This window comes from Neopsephotus bourkii, unplaced genomic scaffold (genome assembly GCF_033783945.1).
Source record: "Neopsephotus bourkii isolate Nb327-2 ecotype Australia unplaced genomic scaffold, CSIRO-AGI_Nbou_v1 NB_168, whole genome shotgun sequence".
Lineage (NCBI taxonomy): Eukaryota > Metazoa > Chordata > Aves > Psittaciformes > Psittacidae > Neopsephotus > Neopsephotus bourkii.
In genome coordinates, this window is record NW_026900684.1 from 3,029,319 (window position 1) to 3,048,741 (window position 19,423).

Here is a 19,423-nt window from a genome sequence, read left to right on the forward strand (position 1 = left end):
CAAGATAGATTTAAGTATTAGGAAGAAGTTCTTCACAAGGACAGTAAGACACTGGCACAAGTTGCCCAGAGAAGCTGTGGCTGCCCCATCCTAGCAGTGTTTAAGGCCAGGTTGGACGGGGATTTGAGTAACCTCGTCTAGTGGAAGATGTTCCTGCCTGTGGCAGGGGGGTTGGAACTAATAGATCTTTAAGTCCCCTTCCAACCCAAACCATTCTACTATTCCATAACAGCATCTGATCCTTGTCCGGCGTTTTGACACGATTTTTCTACTTTTCCACTTAGGTAAACATTGAATTCCTCATAATTTTCGTATTTTATTTCCTCTGCAACGCGAGCCCACCACTCCACAGCCCAGTGCAGGCTAGCCGCGGACATCCACTAACCCCGTCACGGGGCTGACGCTGCCCATGTCTTGGCTGGAAAACTACCGCTCCCAGGAGGCACTGCTAGAAGGCATCTTCCGCTCCTCCTGCGTTGCACGCTGGGATTTGTAGTTCCGGACCCCCAGTCTGCCGGGTCGCTGAGCTGCGCCGCGCCAGGGAGGAGAGCGGGAAGCGGCGGGCGGCGCGTGCGCAGCGTGGCTAGGCAAGGCTGGGTGGGGTTACTAGGTAACGGTAGGAGCCTCTCCGCTGGGGGCTGTCTTCGCGCTCCTACTGGAGTGGCGGTCAAGATGGCGGAGGTGGCAGTGGAAGCCGGGCCCTGAGTTCGTCTGCCAGCCAGCGCTGTGCCTTGGCATTGCGCGAAGCCAGGCTGCTGCTCTTCTCCGTTGGCGGAACGTGAAACGCTCAGCCGGGCAGCCCGGGCCCTACGGGTACGGAGCGGCGGTGGAGGAGAAGCCAGGCCTGGGTGACCTCCCTTCCGCCGCGGGGTGAGCTGCCCTCTCCTCCCCTTTGCGCGACGGGTTAGCCACCTTCTCTGGCTGGCAGTGGAGCGCGGGGAGAGGCGGGGGCCGCCTCTGTGGTGTTGCATGTCCGCCCATCCCTACCTGGCCTTGGCTCCCCTGCGGGACCGCGTAGGTAGGCACCCGGCCGGCGGGGAGAAAGGATTGGCTTCGCTGCCCGAAGTGGAGGGGAGGGGGGTCCGGAAAGACAGGCGGGCGCGGGGCCAGCAGGCCCAGGGAGGCCTTGTGGATCGGGTGCGTCGCTCCTCTCCGCGCCGGGGCAGGGTGCGTTACTCGCTCTCCAAGGAGACGCCGGCGGGGCAGGGGCAACAGCCGCGCTTTCGCCTGAAGCGCTTTGAGCAGAACCCGTTCCGTAGTGCGCGGCGTTTGTTTTGGCGCCCTGAGGGAGCGGGCTTCGCGCGCGCCCCCTGAGCGCCCGGCCCGCGGAGCGCTTGTGCCGCCTCACGCAGCCGCCCGGCCCGCGGAGCCGCCGAGGATCAACACTCCCTGTGCCGGCGCCGTTGGCAGCGGAGAAACCTGCCAGGCCGCGGAGGTGGAGCGGGTCGAGCCAGCAGCCTGCGGGGCGCCGGGGTGGAGCTGCGCGGCGCGGCCCGGCCTCGGCTCCGCAAGCTGGAGGTAGTGATGGGCATCCTTCCTTTGGGCCTGGTGTGGAAGTATTCCGTTCTCCTACCTCGATGCTCGTGTGAGGGCTGCCTGGTGCCGCCAGAGAGGGCTTGCGCCTTTGCCTGCTCGTGTTTGATGATGCTGTGGAGTTGGCAGTACTCTGTAGCTGTGTAATGAGTTAATGCAAAGTTAATGCTCAGTGAGGAGCGTATGTCTTCGAAAACTAAACTGGAGAAATGTTCGGTGCCATTTTCAGTCTTTATGGCTTTATGATGGCTTCCTACAACATTGTGTTTTTCATTTAAGTTTTAATTTTCAGAAGTTTCTCTGTGTAGGATTAAGTGATCTTAAGAGCTCTGGCAGTTCTCTTGAATGCCATAGGAAAAAACATGTCAAAACCAACTCCACTGTAGCAAAAAAAAAAAAAAAAAAGAAAAGCCTTTTAAAATACCTGTCTTTGTTTTTGTTATAATGTGAAATTTCTGAGCAGTTTGCATATTACATGTACAAAATATGTTTTGGCTACAGTCTTGTGTATGTTTTTACTGTAACCTTGCATGTTTTCTGAAATCATTTGTGTAGAAAATATACTTGAAAATCTTTTTCAACAGAAAATGCACGTTAAAGTTTTCTGGTTTGTTTCTTCAAGCCCCCAATAAGGGGACTTGTAAGGCAGTACGTGCATGCTGAAATTAGAGCTTTTCTACAGGTACTATAATGTGCAGACAGCTGGGATTGGTAATGGGTTGCTGCATGCCGAAATAGTATTAATGGGAGAATACCAAAGCTTTTATAAGAGGATTTCTGGAAATAGCTGGTAAAATGAAAAAGAAGGAAAAATACAAATTGGTGATATGTGGGGAGGTGAAAACCACAGCTTCGTGTGGAAGGGTTCCATCACTAAGAAAAAATCTGTCTGTAGCTCTTTGTGTTTTCTGAGTTGGAGGAGTGAAGTATCAGCATAGCTGTCTGATCTTAGGTTCACTTGAATATGGCTCATTTGGAAAAATCAAACACTTCAATATGAATATTTAGAAGTTTCTATCTGGAAAGGCATGGTTCTGTTAGAACACTTCGAAGTCCGCTTGCTTTAAGTAATCAGGATATTATTATTTTTGAGCTCTATTAGTATACGCCTAGTGTCCTTTTTGAGAGTATTCACAGTGTTCCATCTGTGGCAGTGAATTTAACTCAGAGGTAATTAGAGACTCCTACAGCAAAGACAGTTGAAGATAACTTTTGTGAAAGCTTTACATAAAATAAATGTGAATAGTTGCTTATATTCTGTAAAGATGAATGCTGCTGCATCTTGTTTTTACAGTAGAAGGCAGGGGAAAAACTGCTTTTGCTACTGTTTTAGTGGAATTATATAACACGATGATGAGAAAACAGCTTACTGAATTGGACTGTGAACCCAGATGGCCTCTAATCTTGTGGAGATGAACTCATTATGCTTGGTGGCATAGGTCAGCATAGAGTGCCATTTGAAATGCTGGGTCTTGGACATCTACAAGGCTGAATAGTTATCTGTAACTTAAGTTCTTACAAAACATAGCTGTTTTCTAAAATAAACTAAACTGATGACTATGCCTTTGTTTTGAATGCTTGTCCAATTTACTTTGAGTTGGCAAGAGAGCTTCCCTGTCAATTTCTCATGGGATGCTTCTGCTTCTAATTGGAAACAAAGAAAATGTGAAAGGCGTAGTGTCTTTATTTTGTAAGTAAATCTGACAGTTCACCTGGGTGAAAGTTACACAAAAGGTGTGGTTTTACACTTGGCCTGTCTGGGTTTCGCTCCTTCTGATGATATGGCTTTTATTTGCCTGCCTTGAGTCTACAAATCATTCTTATATAGTCATAAGGTTAGCTAGATCAGGGAGCTTAGCCAGCTGAGAACTCACGTGTTTTTTAATGTTGGTTTTATTTGTTGGCTAGCTAGTTTACAGATGGTACCCTGCGAATGCATGGTGTAGTGGACACTTCTGGTGAGATGAGGAAGGGAGTATGGATGAATGTGCAAAGACAGTAGGGCACAGGTATGCCAGTTCCCAAAGTAAGCAGGCTTCTCATTATACCTGTGTTATGATTCTGATTGCGATATGCAGAAGCTGGATTATTCTGAACTGTGTTTGTGTGACTTGGGTCCAGACATAATGAGCATACCTTGTAGATCCTGTTTCCTTAATGGTATAGTAATAGGCTGTGTTTGCATAAAAATACTGCTTAGTGCAAGTGCTGAGAGGGCTGTACTGTATGATTTTTCTTGGAATAGTATACCTAAGACAGACAGGTGTAAGGTGTACTAGTACAGTTTTTAAACTTAGTTCAGGATTGATTGCCTTCCCCTGGAACTGATTATTAAAAAAATCATTTATTTAGATACTTCTTAATCTTGAGTCTGGAGCTTTAGATGACTTTTTCACCTGTACTGCATGAAAATTAATAGTAGATAGGTTGTAGTAAAATGTTTAGAAATAAGTTGTCCCTTTTAATTCTTCCCTGCCCATATAAAGATGAAGCTAGGATCATGTCCTAATGTAGCAGTTAAAACTAGCTGGAAAAAGTAATTCTGTGCAAGACTCTTTTTCTTCCACATCTATAGGGGAACTTTATAGCTGTTACAAAGGAAAGGTTTGAGGCTTTGTGCAGTGAAACTGTGTGAGAAGCACTTAGGCTGCAGGGGTTTTTATTGCAGCCTGACAGTATATATGGTTAGCACTCTATAGACAGATAGGAAAAGCCTCACGCTCACAGGCCCTTGTTCTTATGGGTGACTTCAACCACCCTGACATCTGTTGGAATGACAGTACCGCCCGGCACAAGCAATCCAGGAGGTTCCTCAATTATGTGGAAGACAACTTCCTTCTGCAAGTAATAGAGGAGCCAACAAGGAGAGGTGCCATGCTTGAGCTTTTGCTTACCAACAGGGAAGGGCTTGTTGGAAATGTGGCACTGCAGGGCAGCCTTGGATACAGTGATCAAGAGATGGTCGAAGTCAAGATCCTCAGGACAGCGAGAAGAGCGTGCAGCAAGCTCACTGCCCTGGACTTCAAAAGAGCAGACTCTGGCCCCTTCAGGAACCTGCTTAGTAAGGTTCCATGTGGTACAGCCCCAGAGGGCAGGGGGGAGCCAAGACTCTTGGTTGATGTTCAAAGATCACCTGCTACAAGCTCAGGAGTGTTGCATCCCAACTAGAAGAAAGTGCAGCAGGAGGGCCAGGAGACCTCCTTGGATGGATAAGGAGCTGCTGAGGAAAATTCAGTTGAAAAAAGAGTCTTGTAGAAAGTGGAAGCAAGGACAGGCAGCCTGGGGATAGTACAGGAGTGTTGTCAGGAAAGCTAGGGACCAGGTTAGGAAAGCTAAGGCCCAGTAAACTTGGCTAGGGATAATAAGGTTAACAGGAAGGGATTCTACCGGTAAATAGCACATAAAAAACAGACTAGGGAGAACGTAGGCCCACTCAGGAAGCTCTTGGGAGAACTAGCCACACAGGATTTGGGGAATGCTGAGGTTCTGAATGACTTCTTTACTTCGGGCTTCACTGGCAAAGGCTCTGACCGCACCACCCAAGTCTTGGAAGAAGGACTGTGAGAATGAAGACCTTGGGCCCCCTGTAGGAGAGGAACTGGTCTGAGACCACCTTAAAAATCTGAACATGCACAAGTCCATGGGCCCCGATGAAATCCATCTGCACGTCCTGAAGGAGCTGGCGAACGAAGTTGCTAAGCCGCTGGCCCTCATATTTGAAAAATCATATCAGTCAGGTGAAGTTCCCAGTGACTGGAAAAAGGGAAATATAACCCCCTTTTTCAAGAAGGAGAAAATGGATGACCTGGGGAATTACAGCCCAGTCAGTCTCACCTCTGTGCCTGGCAAAATCTTGGAGCAGATTCTCCTGGAAGGCATGCTAAGGCACATGAAAATCAACAAGGTGCTTGGTGACAGCCAGCATGGCTTCAGTAAGGGGAAATCCTGCCTGACCAATTTGGTGGCCTTCTATGATGGGGCTACAGAACTGATGGCAGGGGTAGAGCGGTTAATGTCATCTACCTGGACTTGGGCAAAGCGTTCGACACTGTTCCACACGACGTCCTTGTCTCTAAATTGGAGAGACATCAATTTGATGGATAGACCACTCGGTGGATAAAGAACTGGCTGGATGGCCGCACACAAAGAGTTGTGGTCAATGGCTCAGTGTCCAGCTGGAGACCTGTAACGAGTGGTGTCCCTCAGGGGTCGGTGTTGGGACCGGTCTTATTCAACATCTTTGTCAGTGACATGGACAGTGGGATTGAGTGCACCCTCAGCAAGTTTGCCGATGACACCAAGCTGTGTGGTTCAGTTGATACGCTGGAGGGAAGGAATGCCATCCAGAGGGACCTTGACACGCTTGTGAGGTGGGCTGATGCCAACCTTATGAAATTTAACCATGGCAAGTGCAAGGTCCTACACCTGGGTCAGAGCAGTCCCAGGCACAGCTACAGGCAGGGCAAAGAAGAGATTCAGAGCAGCCCTGTGGAGAAGGACTTGGGGGTGTTGGTCGATGAGAAAATGAACATGAGCCAGCAGTGTGTTCTTGCAGCCCAGAAAGCCAACTATCCTGAGCTACATCAAAAGGAGTGTGACCAGCAGGTCGAAGGAGGTGATCCTGCCCTTCTACTCTGCTCTCATGAGACCTCACTTGGCGTACAGTATGCAGTTCTGGTGTCCTCAACATAAAAAGGACATGGAATGTTGGAACAAGTCCAGAGGAAGGCCATGAGGATGGTCAGGGGGCTGGAGCACCTCCTGTATGAAGATAGGCTGAGAAAGTTGGGGCTGTTCAGCCTGGAGAAGGGAAGGCTGTGTGGACACCTCATAGCAGCCTTCCAGTATCTGAAGGGGGCCTATAGGCATGCTGGGGAGGGACTCTTCATTAGGGACTGTAGTGATAGGACAAGGGGGAATGGGTTTAAACTTAAACAAGGAAAGTTTAGATTGGACATAAGCAGGAAATTCTTTCCTGTTAGGGTGGTGAGGCACTGGAATGGGTTGCCCAGGGAGGTTGTGAATGCTCCATCCATGGCAGTGTTCAAGGCCAGGTTGGACGAGGCCTTGGGTGATATGGTTTAGTATGAGGTGTCCCTGCCCACGGCAGGAGGGTTGGAACTTGATGATCTTAAGGTCCTTTCCAACCCTAACTATTCTGTGATCTTAAGGTCCTTTCCAACCCTAAGTATTCTATGATTCTGTGATTCTATGGTTATGTATTTTTCACCTTTTTGAACAGATTACTTTTTCTGCTATAAAGAAATTCTTTATTTCTGATCTTTCAGGTTTAGCAACTTTTCCGTTACTAAAGTCAAAACTAGAAGTGAAAAGAACTGTTAACATACAGATTGGTTTATACTGCACAGAATGACACTATTCGAGAGCATCAAAGCTCTAGGGAAACCAAATCATCTTGTTTGGTTTTACTAGAAATTGTGATGTAAGTGGCACAGCATTCCCTGCTCAAATAACTTAACCTGTAGTGAAGAAGGTAAAAATCCTTTTATTGATGTGTGTGTTTTCTGTGTATTGTGTCATGTATCCCCTTCACAGCCCTGTTTTCAACATATTGGTATTGACATAATGCAGAAGTTAGACATCCTAGGTCTCGAGACTCCCTGTATTGAATAGAAAGTGCAGGCTTTAGCAATCCCAAAGCAGTCTTTCCAAGCACTGTGTAATGTGTTTTACAGTGAGGAAATTTGAGAGCCTACCAAAAAAAAAAAAAAAAATTAAAACAATTCTAGTAACAGGGATTTCAAAAACAAAATTGTCAACCAAACCAATCCACAACTACTTGTTTAATTTTTAATGCCAGTATCTGTGGTGTTCTTACTGTTACATTTTTAGCAAACGGGTCTGTTTTCTAAAATAGCCTTATGTTTGCATTTTATTATTAATGTGTAATGGTTAGATTATGAATCTTTCAAATGTTCTATACAGCACTTTTTTTTTTTTTTCCAGCTGTTTCTTTTAGATTCTTTTTAGTGATTGCTTGTCATGGCAACGGGAGGTGGTCCCTTAGAAGAAGGCATGAATGATCAGGACTTGCCTAGCTGGAGCAATGAGAGCCTTGATGACCGCCTGAACAATACGGTATAATTAATCTTATCTTTCAGTTGCCATTTTATGCTGTCCACTAAAATTCCCAGGTAGACAGTGTTAGTGGCAGGTGACAAAGCAAAACCCAAAGCCTTGTCAGGAGAGCTTTACAGGTAGCAAAACCTGTAAAAATAAGGTAGATGTAAGCAAGCAGTAAGTGCAGTTCAGGGGTTGTGTGAAGTGTTTTGAATAAATGAAGTAGCTAGACACAAAAACATTGTAGGTGTCATGAAAGTTAAAACTCTAAAAGGTATAAACTGTTGAAGAGTCTTCAACAAAGAAGAATAATAGAATTTTAGCTTCATTTGAAGTTAATATAATACATTCTAGGATGAAACGGGTTTAAAATTTCCTGTCAAGCTATTTCTAATGTGTGCAGTGGAGAAAATTGTATTTTGTAGCATGACATTTGCTTTAGAAAACTTAGTGCATGTTTTTTATTGCTTTTTATGCTAACTTCTGAAATGGAAGTAAGCTCTCTTTTGCTGAATTAAAACATTTACTTTTTAATCAATCTGGATAACAAATAGGACTTTCTTTTTTTTTTTCCTGTGTCCTCTGCTTCCCCTTAAGGACTGGGGAGGTCAACAGAAGAAAGCAAACAGATCTTCAGAAAAAAACAAGAAAAAGCTTGGTGGGGAAGCTGAAACAAGGCTTACTAATGATATATCTCCAGAATCCACACCTGGAATGGGACGACGGAAAACCAGAACTCCTCATAGTTTTCCTCATGCTCGATACATGACCCAGATGTCTGTTCCAGAGCAGGCTGAGCTGGAAAGGCTTAAACAGAGAATAAACTTCAGTGATCTGGATCAGGTTTGTGTGGGTAGAATGCTAGCTGCCACTATAAATGTGACTACAAAATTTATTCAGCTATCTCTTAATAGTTTGACAGATGAACAAAGAAAGCTTTCATAAAGGATTGAGGTAAAAAAATGTTCATAGTCACCATGGAAGTCAAATCAAAATTTTGGTTTCGAGCTTGAGAAAAGTATGGAAAGTTTAGGACCATTCTTTCCTATCCTTGAGGGTGTGCTAGCTGCCTTCGCTTTCTTCTACTCAATTATTAACAAACTCCTGTGTCCTCAAGTTGGTATTTCTTACTCATCGTAATTGTTTGCCGCTCAGAAATACTTGTTACCTTGTTTTGAAAGTCTGTTCTTAAACTGCCAGTTTGTGTTTCTCAACTTTGTTATTCTTGTGGATTAAGGAAAAGAGTAGCATTAAAAGCTGCTCCTCAGGGTAGTGTAGTGAAATGTATGGCATGAATTCTTGGGCCATAAGTATTTTAGGAATATGGCACATTCATCCTTCCCTTGTCCAAAATGATGAAAAGTATAAGGGATTAATTCTTTGACAAGGAATAAATTTGTCCTAAAAGTTTCAGAATAGAGGCTTGTTCATTTTTGTCAAAGTTTGTTGCTAACTTTTTTGGTTTGTGAAGGTTCTTTTGAAATGTGATTCATTGCCTGGACTTAGAATATGAAAACTGAGTATAACTCCCTCCCCAAATATATGTTACAGCAGCAAGTTACTATTCAGAAATTTGTGAAGAAAAGTTGAAGTTATGAGGTATCATATTCTTCAAGTGAATATGTAGCTCTTTTACTACTGTTATTCTCTCCGATGTACCTGGAGAAGTAGGATGCCTTTTGCTATAGTAAAGGTAGAGGCCACAGCAAGGATGAGGAACTAAGCTCTGACGGCCCTTAGAACCATTTTGGTTCTGAGCTGTTCTGGGAGGGTGGGCTTGCTTTCTGAAAGCTGTGTGGCAAAAATTGCTGGCACTGTCTGTAGCTAGTTTTTTGGCTAATCTGTGACTAATAAGGTAACTTTAAAATCAGTCTAATAATACAGCAGAACTGGTAATCCAAGCAGTGAAACTAATCAGTATTCAGAATATATTGGAGGGAAAATTAAAGCATTAAAACAGTTTTTCTTTTTTGTTTGTTTGTTTGTTTATAGAGAAGCATTGGAAGTGATTCTCAAGGCAGGGCAACGGCTGCTAACAACAAACGTCAACTTAATGAAAATAAAAAGCCATTCAACTTCCTGTCACTGCAAATAAACACTAACAAAAGCAAAGATCCTGCCTCAGGTTCCCAAAAAAAGGAAAGTGGGGTATCAGTGCAATGTAAAGAGTTGTTTGGAGCCGCTCTAAGCAAGGATTTCTTGCAAAATTGCCAAGTCTCTGCTCAAGAAGATGGAAGGGGAGAAACAGCTATGGAGAGTAGCCAGGTATTTACTTATCCTAGAATGTCTACAGAATATTGACTGTTAGAAGGGTTTTAATTCTCTTGTTACTTTCCAGTAATTTTTCTAAATTTCCGAAATGTGTAACTTCATTGAAAATACTGATCTGATTCTAAAAGGCAACTTGAGGAAAACATGAAACCAGACTTAATCATGTACTGTTCTTTAGAAATCTCCTTGTTTGTAACAGAAGCAGTATTTTCATCTTAGAGATTGGTTCTCTTTTATACAGTTTCAGAAAATACTCTCACAATTTAATATTTTCCTGCATTAATGTGTTCAATTCTATTTTAGCTTATGTTGACAAGAAGCCCTGTGCTTCAGCCGTGCAGCTTCATGCATGCATAAATGATGAAAGCTGTTGCCTTTTAACTGCTCAGCAGAAGAGTGCTTATAGGATTTTATGTCACTCCTTATAATTACTACTTTGCTATTACTATCACCATGTCTTGCGCATTAACTACGTTAAAGCTGTAGCTGAATACATTCAGTAACTTTAGTGTCTTTACAGATTGTGAGCAGACTAGTTCAAATTCGCGACTATATTGCTAAGGCCAGCTCCATGCGGGATGATCTTGTAGAGAAAAATGAAAGATCGGCCAATGTTGAGCGTTTATCACACCTTATAGATCACCTTAAAGAGCAGGAGAAATCCTATCTGAAATTTTTGCAAAAGATGCTTGTAAGTTTGAGAATGTAATATATTTGTTTCTGCACTGTAAGCTTTTGAGGAATTGACCATTGATGTTTTGATAGTGCTACTGGGGTGTTGGTTTTGATATGTAGTACCTTCCCAAATTCATTTTTACTGACCCCTTACATAGTTTTTGATTTATGCCAATGAAATATTTCAGGCTAGAGAAAATGAGGAGGATGATGTTTGGACTGTAGATTCAGCTGTGGGATCTGGTTCTGTAGGTGGGAGCACATCGCTAAACATTGATGTGCAGTCTGAGGCTTCAGATACCACGGTAAGCTGCCTTTTAGTAATTAAGGTGCTAGAAATGAAGACTTCGTTTTGTTTTTGTCATGATTGCTATTATAGTTTTGTAATCTGCAGTTCGGTTAAAAATACTAGATCCCCAAGCACTTCTTCAAAAGGTGCTCATGAATGTGTGGCTATTTTCATTTTTTATTTAATATGGGGGAAAAATAATTATTTTGTCACAACACTATATCTTAATTATTAAAAAGAAAATAAAATCCTTAGTCTTTCTTTGAAGTAGAATGAAACGTGTACATCAGTAGACCATGCACTGGATTGATGTAGGAAGGATATTTCTGTGTACAATAATTGATCTATGAGTTCGTTTCTGTTAGTGGGGCAAACTTGTTGGTGTTGGGTGAGGAGAGGGTTAGAAATGAGTCATTAGTGGGTCATTGCCCAGGCATCTTTATAGGGATATGGTAAAAGTATTGCCCTAATGCAGCAGCTTCACTCTTTTTTTTTTTTTTTTGAGAGATGAGCACGTTCTAGGAAATGTGTTCTGAACTTCTGAGATACACAATCTTCCCTTCTATTTACAAAAGCTTTTATATTGATGTGGTATGCAGTGCTTGTAGTAGATACAACAGCACTTTAATAGTAACTTATGTTTTACATCTTCCAATCCTGCTGTACTGAGGAAAAGTACTAGAGAGCTGGTACTCTTTTGTCCCATTAGTACATTGAATATTCTTCAGACGAAGAGAATATACTTGGAAGTACAATAGCAGTTAAAATATTAAGAACTTTCTGTAGTTATTTTTAGCTTTGTAGGAACTCTTTCAATCCCTTTAAATAAATAAGTTGGTAGCTTTGGAAAATGTACTTTTCGCTTAAAAAAAAAAAAAAAAACAACAAAAACTGAAAAATGCAAAGCCCAGCAGAGTTTTTAAGTAGCATGCATGTAAATTTGCATTTTTCTTCATCTTTTCAAAATGGGCTTTAGTTTTATGTTTGGCTCTTCATTCTGCATTTGATTTCTCTTTAGATGGAGCTTGAATATATTACATACAGATTGAGTATTTCTAGACATAAAAGGCTGATTGCTATGTGAAGCTTGATTGTTACAGAAAGTCTAAGAATTAATAAAACTGTCTTTGCTTAGTAATTTTATTTTATATTAGTTATCGTTATTTGACAAGATACAAGTGGGTAGATTTGTAACTTAAAAATGCATGCTAAGTTGGAGCACCTTTTCAAAATGTAACCTACTAAACTATTTAATAAAGGAGGTATCTTTTAGTCTGAGCATTTGGCCCCGCACTGAGGACAAACTAGGGAACTCAGCTTCACAAGAACAGGTTACAGACATTGATGTTACAGCAAGCCCTAAAGGGAAAAGTGACAGAGCTGCTCTGAATGACAGGGAAATATGGCCTTGTAGGATTAATAGCCAAGAACATGGATTGCCTTCAAAGGTACACTTCAAAATATTATTTTAGCCTCACTAGGGTTCATACATGCTGTTCTTCTTGTTTCTTTTTTTCTCCTCCTCTTGTTACCTATTTCAAATGTATTTGTTACTTAGTGAATGTTCCCACTGGCTTGCTTACCTGTATCCAGCTGTCTCTTTGTTCAGTTCATTTCTTTGCTTAGAGTTGTTAGTTTTTACTTAAATAGAGACGTTTGACAACCTTCTTCTCTGAAGTATCCACACTGACAGAGAAAGTACTACATACATACAGCAGGTTTTCTGATTTCCTGTAAAAGATCCTTCCAGTTTTGCTGTTCTCTTTCTGGGAAAACGTATTGTAAATGTGACTTTCAGACAGTTGTCATGTTTACATCAGTAGTCTGCCAAAGCAAATTTAAACCAATAACATATACAGAAAATAAATTATAGAAGAGTAGTTGTAATTTGTTCCACAGATGTTCTTGTATAGCTGTTTATGTAAATGATAGGTTGGAAGGAAGAAGACTCGGAGTCTAAAACTTAAGATTGTTATCTGTTACCAGTTTTCCTATGCTTTGTCTCTGATTTAAAAAAAAAAAAAAAGAAAATCTGAGCTCATTTTTTTTTTATTTTTTTGTTTCTTAAAATAGAAGGCTTACATGTTTTGTCAGCCTTAGTCTAAATGTAGAACTAAGCTTGATCCTGCCCCCTCTACTCTGCTAGGTTAGACACAAGGAAGAACTTCTTTACTGTGAGGGTGGTGTGGCGCTGGAATGGGTTGCCCAAGGAAGTTGTGAATGCTCCATCCCTGGCGGTGTTCAAGGCCCGGCTGGGCAGAGCCTTGGGTGGCATAGTTTAGTGTGAGGTGTGCCTGTCCATGGCAGGGTAGTTGAAACGAGATGATCTTAAAGTCCTTTCCAACCCTAACTATTCTATGATTCTGTGAATAAAAGTTTTCAGGTAAATCTCCAGCTTTTAAGTAAGATAGAATGAAGAGATTAACTTAGTTTTCATGTATTTTTAACTTCTCAACATGCTTTCATTCATTCAGATTGTATTTCCATGTGTTTGAAAATACAGTATAGAAGATTCTGTGGCAGAGCAGAAACAAAACCCGTATTTTTGTTTTGAAATCGGTTTACATAAATATGGCCTTTTGTGGTATCTATGGCATAAATACAGCATACGAAACTAAACATTACACATTAAAGAAGAGTAACTGCACACCCAAAATGTTCTGTTGAAAAGTTAGTGATTTTGGGCCAGTAAACCAACTAGATCCTGTGTTACATATAACTCCATGGTACTATGCCTTTTCATTCTTATCCTTACCAGTCTTATAGCTTAATGTCCTCTTTAATAATTCAAAAGTCAGAAGGATACTTAAGTTAGTTCTTGGGACATATTAAGGCAGCTGACTGGATTTCTAAAGAAAACTTAACCCTAGGAGTGACAAGTGTGTGTTGGTGATACAGGCTTCTCCCTCTTGAATGTCTAAGATTTTAAGTCTGAAAAGGACTACTGGAAAGGTGGAGCTGTTTCATTTTCACCTTTTTACACTAGCCATCCTGTTTGATTCTCTTAAAGTTCTGCTTGTTTTGGCAGTTCTGTCACTAATACTCAACAAAGAAGTTGTCATGGTTATGCTAATGTTCTTCCATATCTTGCAGGCCAGAGATCCTCAGCAAGAAGCTGAAGAAGAATTGGAAAACTTGAAGAAGCAGCATGATTTGTTAAAAAGGATGCTACAACAGCAAGAGCAATTGAAGGCTCTTCAAGGAAGACAGGCAGCTCTTCTTGCTTTGCAGCATAAAGCAGAGCAAGCAATTGCTGTCATGGATGATTCTGGTATGTGGAATGATGAAGGTTTTGGTAGTGTGTTAGCATGCTGATTGAATTACTAAAGCTGGAATTATGAATTACACATTAATAAGTCCTTTTTAATGCGCTTACCACAAAATTTACTGCAAGGCTTCTATTTTTGAAAAGAGTTGACAATGTAACATTGTGTCCTGGGTTCAGCAGTAGCAGTCATTTTTCTCCTTCTTAGTAGCTGGTGCAGTGCTGTGTTTTTGACTTTCAGCCTGGGAACAGCACTGATAACACCGATATTTTATCATTATTATTATCATTGGTGGTAGCAGTAGTGGTTTGTGTTATACTGTGGTTACTGGATTGTTCTTGTCTCAACCTGTGGGAGTTACATTCTTTCAATTCTCCTCTCCATCCCTCCTGGAGGGGGGTGGAGGAAGGGGGGGAGTGAGAGAGAGACTCTGGCTGACTGAGTTTGAACCGCGACACATTGTTAGGTTATGTGTTAGTTAAAAAACACACAGCCAATTTCTGTGGTTTGCTTTTGTAAAATCCTAAAAGTGCAGGGTTTTCCTCTAAGAATTGATCTGTCACATCAGATTAGAAGTCTCTTATCTCCATCAGTGTACTAGGCCTTTGAAGAAGGAAGGGGTGGGGGGAGGGAGGAAGGCGGAATGGAATACAGTGTGTTCTCCCTCTTTATGGGTATAGGAGTTGGTAGTTTCAGGTTTTGTGTACCTTTTCATGCTTTTTTTGTTGCTGGTTACCTGGCAGTTGACCTTAGTAGACTAATGGTTTGTCTAATGAAAGGAGGAAGTTGCTACAGCAGTTTCATAAGTAAATATGAAACCAGAACTCTGAAATTCTGTGTCATGTAAATTACAGGCATGGTTCTGATACTCGAGCAGCACCATTATGTTATAACCTTCAGTTTAAAAGCCATCTTCTGATTTGTTTCCATGTGTTCTGAACTTTTAAAGAAGTATGTTTAGGACAGAGACTGCTTTTGATCAAGGCTGTCAGCAGTTGTTTTCTCAAGAGTTCAGTCTTAAAAGGTAGACAGTTGTCCTTGATTTGTGCATGTATTTTTTTTTTTTTCTTGGAAACTTGTCCTGCTCCCACCTCTCCTTAAATCCTGTTCAGTTTTCTTTGGAAGTGGTCTGCAGTTGTGTTCATTCATAGAGAATGTTTTTGCACTGAGCAAGTTCTGGTTCCTTCTGTGTTATTGTTTCATGATTTTTTCTCCATAAAAGTTGCCATTAGGCTTCATTAGAGGGTATATGGGATGGAACTTTCTACCACAGTTAGGTTTTGTATTTTTAATAGCTTAATTTGTAGAAATATAAGCACTGGTTTCTACATTTTACAGAAAGCCTCTCTTTAAGGTTCCTAGCTCTGATTGGGTCCTTTTTCTGCTTTTTCTCCTGTCTCGATTTGATACAGTATAGAAAAGAAAGTAGAATTAGTTAGGAAAACTCTTGATTTGAGTGTAGGAAAAGAAGCAGAGAAGTTGGTAGTTAGAGTGCTTTTAAAAAGCTAGCAAGAGAAGCAAATGCTTTTGAAAAGTGTTTCCTTCTTTCTTAAATGGTTTTCAATAATTTCTTTTGTCTTACCTGCTCTGCAGCAGTAGATCTGTGATGGAAACTGCTTTATCTTTCCTGAAATTAGAAAGAAAACATTTTGATGAGGAGTGGGTAGATGAAATGGGTAGAAAATAGCATTCCTTATGATATTTTTTTTATTTATTCTATGATGGCGTTTGTGTTTCACATTTCCACTTACGTCACTCTTACTAACAGTGTTTTACTGCTGTTTGTGTTATGTGCCAGAACTGTAGGGTAGGAAATGTAAAGACTCAAACCCAACATAGGGTAAAATAAGTGTGTTTAAATTTAAAAATAGTAAAACTTCATTGTACAGGTAAGAAAATTAATGATCTGTGAGAAAAATAATATTTGTGCTCGATTTTTCTCATCAGAAAAATCTTACATGTTGGTTTATATATGCAGAAAAAGATTTTCTTGATCTCTCAATTTCCCTGTCTTATATCTTAGAACTGTTTGAACTGAGCTTTCAGGGAGGGGGGGAAGAGCATTCATTTTAATGTATTCCTCTCATAAAGTTTTGTAAAGGACAGATCCCCAAGAATCTGTTTGCATCCGTAAAGATTCAACTTACACCAAGATGAAAGCTTGGTGTCTTGTTAATTTCTTATTTTAAGGGACTAAAATTACATGCATGGTTCTTAGTTTGGCTGTACTAAGTCAGACCAGTTTGTAACAAACAAAATTTTTCCATCAAGCCTAGACAAGTTGGTTGTTTTCATTTTACAGGGATGTTTTCTGGGAAGGTAAGGACCAGGTTAGGAAAGCTAAGCCCCAGAGCAGAATTAAACTGTATGGGGGGGTGTGAAAGATAAAAGGAAGGGATTCTGTATGTACATTGCAAATAAAAGACAGACTAGGGACAATGTGGACCCTCTCCGGAAGCTATCAGGAGAACTGACTACCCTGGATTTGGAGAAGCCTGAGGTTCTGAATGACTTCTTTGCCTCAGTCCTCACTGGCAAATGCTCTGACCACACCACCCAAGTCTTGGAAGGCAGATGCAGGGACTGTGAGAATGAAGACCGTAGGCCGACTGTAGGAGAGGGTCTGATTCGAGACTTGTCTTAAGAACCTGAACGTGTGCAAGTCCATGGGACCTGATGAAATCTCTCCATGGGTTGTGAAGGAGCTGGTGCATGAAGTTGCTAAGTCACTGTCCGTCATATTTGAAAAATCATGGCAGTCAGGTAAAGTTCCCGACGACTTGGAAAAGGAAAATATAACTTCTATTTTCAAGAAGGGGAAAATGGGTGACCGAGGGAACTACAGCCCAGTGAGTCTCACCTCTGTACCTGGCAAAATCTTGGAGCAGATTCTCCTGGAAAGTATGCTAAGGCACATGAAAAACAGCAAGGTGGTTGGTGGCAGCCAGCATGGCTTCACTAATGGGAAATCCTACCTGACCAGTTTGGTGGCCTTCTATGATGGGGCTACAGAACTGATGAACAGGGGCAGACCAGCTGACGTCTGCTTGAACTTGTACAGAGTATTTGACACTGTCTCACATGTGACACCCTTGTCTCTAAATTGGAGAGACATCAATTTGATGGATGACCACCCGGTGGACCACCATGAACCTGTGTGGTTCGGTTGATACGCTGGAGGGAAGGAATGCCTTCCAGAGGGACCTTGACATGCTTGTGAGGTGGGCTGATGCCAACCTTATGAAGTTTAACCATGCCAAGTGTAAAGTCCTAGACCTGGGTCAGAGCAATCCTAGGCACAGGTACAGGTTGTGCAGAGAAGAGATTGAGACCAGCCCTGCGGAAAAAGACTTAGGGGGTTTGGTTGATGAGAAACTTAATGTGAGCCGGCAGTGTGCGCTCACAGCCAGGAAAGCCAACCATATCCTCAGCTGTGACAAAAGGAGAGTGACCAGCAGGTTGAAGGAGGTGATCCTGCCCTTCTACTCGGCTCTTGTGAGACCTCACCTGGAGTATTGTGTGCAGTTCTGGTGTCCTCAACATAAAAAGGACATGGATCTGTTGGAAGAAGTCCAGAGGAGGGCCACAAGAATGATCAGGGGACTGGAGCACTTCCCATATGAAGACAGGCTGAGAAAGTTGGGTCTGTTCAGCCTGGAGAAGAGAAGGCTGTGTGGAGACCTCATAGTGGCCTTCCAGTGTCTAAAGGGGGGCTATAGGGATGCTGGGGATGGACTGTTCATTAGAAAATGTAGGGATAAGACAAGGGGTAACGGGTTCAAACTTAAACAGGGGAAGTTTAGATTGGATATAAGGAGGAAATTCTTTACTGTGAGAGTGGTGAGGCACTGGAATGGGTTGCCCGGGGAAGTTGTGAATGCTCCATCCCTGGCAGTGTTCAAGGCCTGGTTCTATGCTTTTTCTCTGACCTTTTTAGCCAAACATAGGACAGACTTACTTACAAAGTCCTTTTGTATGGTTCTTCACAAAGGAGCTGTGAAGTTGGTTAGCATTTCTGTAATGGGTTTGATCTTTCAAGAGTAAAATCAGTGGGAAGAACATAACATTAAAAATAATTGATGCATTTTAGGAGGTGGAGTATATTGATGATGTTGTTAAACCAAACGTCGTAACACATAGCCTTTATTTCATTGCTGTGGAAAAGTATTTTCATTTTTTCCTCCTTCTGCATGCCCAGTTGTAACAGAGACTACAGGTAGTGTTTCAGGAGTAAGCCTTACATCAGAACTGAATGAGGAACTAAATGACTTAATTCAGCGCTTTCACAACCAACTTCATGATTCTCAGGTCAGTCCTCGAATTACACTGTACAAGCTTTTCTATTGTCTGTTTTTTCTTACTGAACTGTTAAATGTTTGTCTTGCTTATTTGTGTGTATTTGCTAATGGAGTAATTGGGATTCCCCTGAACTTTAAAGCTTAGCATATTTATGTTCTTAAGAGTTACTAGCTGACTGATCTATCCTTTCTGTTGTGCCGATGCCCATGGAAGTCCAGAGAAGTAGTTTCTGTCTTGTAGCATAATTATATATTGACTCAGCATTCAATTGGGCTATCATGACAGTGTGTTTGATATCAGTTTCCCTCTGTTCTGGTGCTGAGCCTAGCAAGCCTATAAGAGGGCTTTTTGGTTTTTACAATTTATTTGGCTTTTCTCATAGTATTCAGAATAAAATGAAATTCCTCTTTTTAGACACAATCTGTGCCAGACAATAGAAGGCAAGCAGAAAGTCTTTCACTTACCAGAGAGATTTCACAAAGCAGAAACTCTTCAATGTCTGAGCACCTGTTGGATGAGAAGGCACAGCTTTTTAGCAAGATGCGAGTGCTGCAGGGTAAAAAGCAGAAAATGGACAAACTGTTAGGAGAGCTTCATACACTTCGTGACCAACATCTGAACAACTCCTCCTGTAAGTAAATACAGGCACAGTCACATCTGTTCAAGAACAGTGTGCATGTCTGTAACATGGTCTTTCAACTTGCAACTAGTTACTGAAATGCAGGTGATAAAGCTGTGCTGGGGTAATCTTATGTAAACGTTTTAATGCTATGTATGTTTCTGGCTTAATTGATTGCTCTACATGTAATAGTGGAGAGCTCTATGTAATGATGGTGGTTTTGCTAGGAGCAGTTTGGCTTATGACATCAAAGTTGACTAATGTGAGGATGTGATGATGGGATTTTTTTTCCTTCAAGGTTTGTCTGTGACACATTTCAGTTGTGGAGCGTACCATATAAACTTGAACTTTCTGTATTTTTATCATAGTGCAAATTGATTTATCATAAAT

General features: G+C 41.7%; 1 protein-coding gene across 19 annotated transcripts in view; it reads left to right on the top strand.

Annotated features, from left to right (window-relative positions):
• Positions 1–591: 591 nt before the first annotated feature.
• PCM1 (pericentriolar material 1) overlaps positions 592–19,423 on the top strand; it is a 46,033-nt gene continuing 27,201 nt past the window's right edge. For 8 of the 19 annotated variants that reach the window (XM_061371117.1, XM_061371170.1, XM_061371188.1 and 5 more), the window contains exons 1-10: positions 617–870; positions 7,514–7,632; positions 8,212–8,457; positions 9,607–9,879; positions 10,406–10,576; positions 10,749–10,865; positions 12,109–12,297; positions 13,943–14,120; positions 18,314–18,423; positions 18,829–19,045. In XM_061371117.1, the coding sequence (XP_061227101.1) occupies positions 7,537–7,632; positions 8,212–8,457; positions 9,607–9,879; positions 10,406–10,576; positions 10,749–10,865; positions 12,109–12,297; positions 13,943–14,120; positions 18,314–18,423; positions 18,829–19,045 (1,597 nt within the window). In that variant the 5' untranslated portion in view covers positions 617–870; positions 7,514–7,536. The other 11 variants (XM_061371207.1, XM_061371264.1, XM_061371226.1 and 8 more) reach the window with 5 other exon arrangements.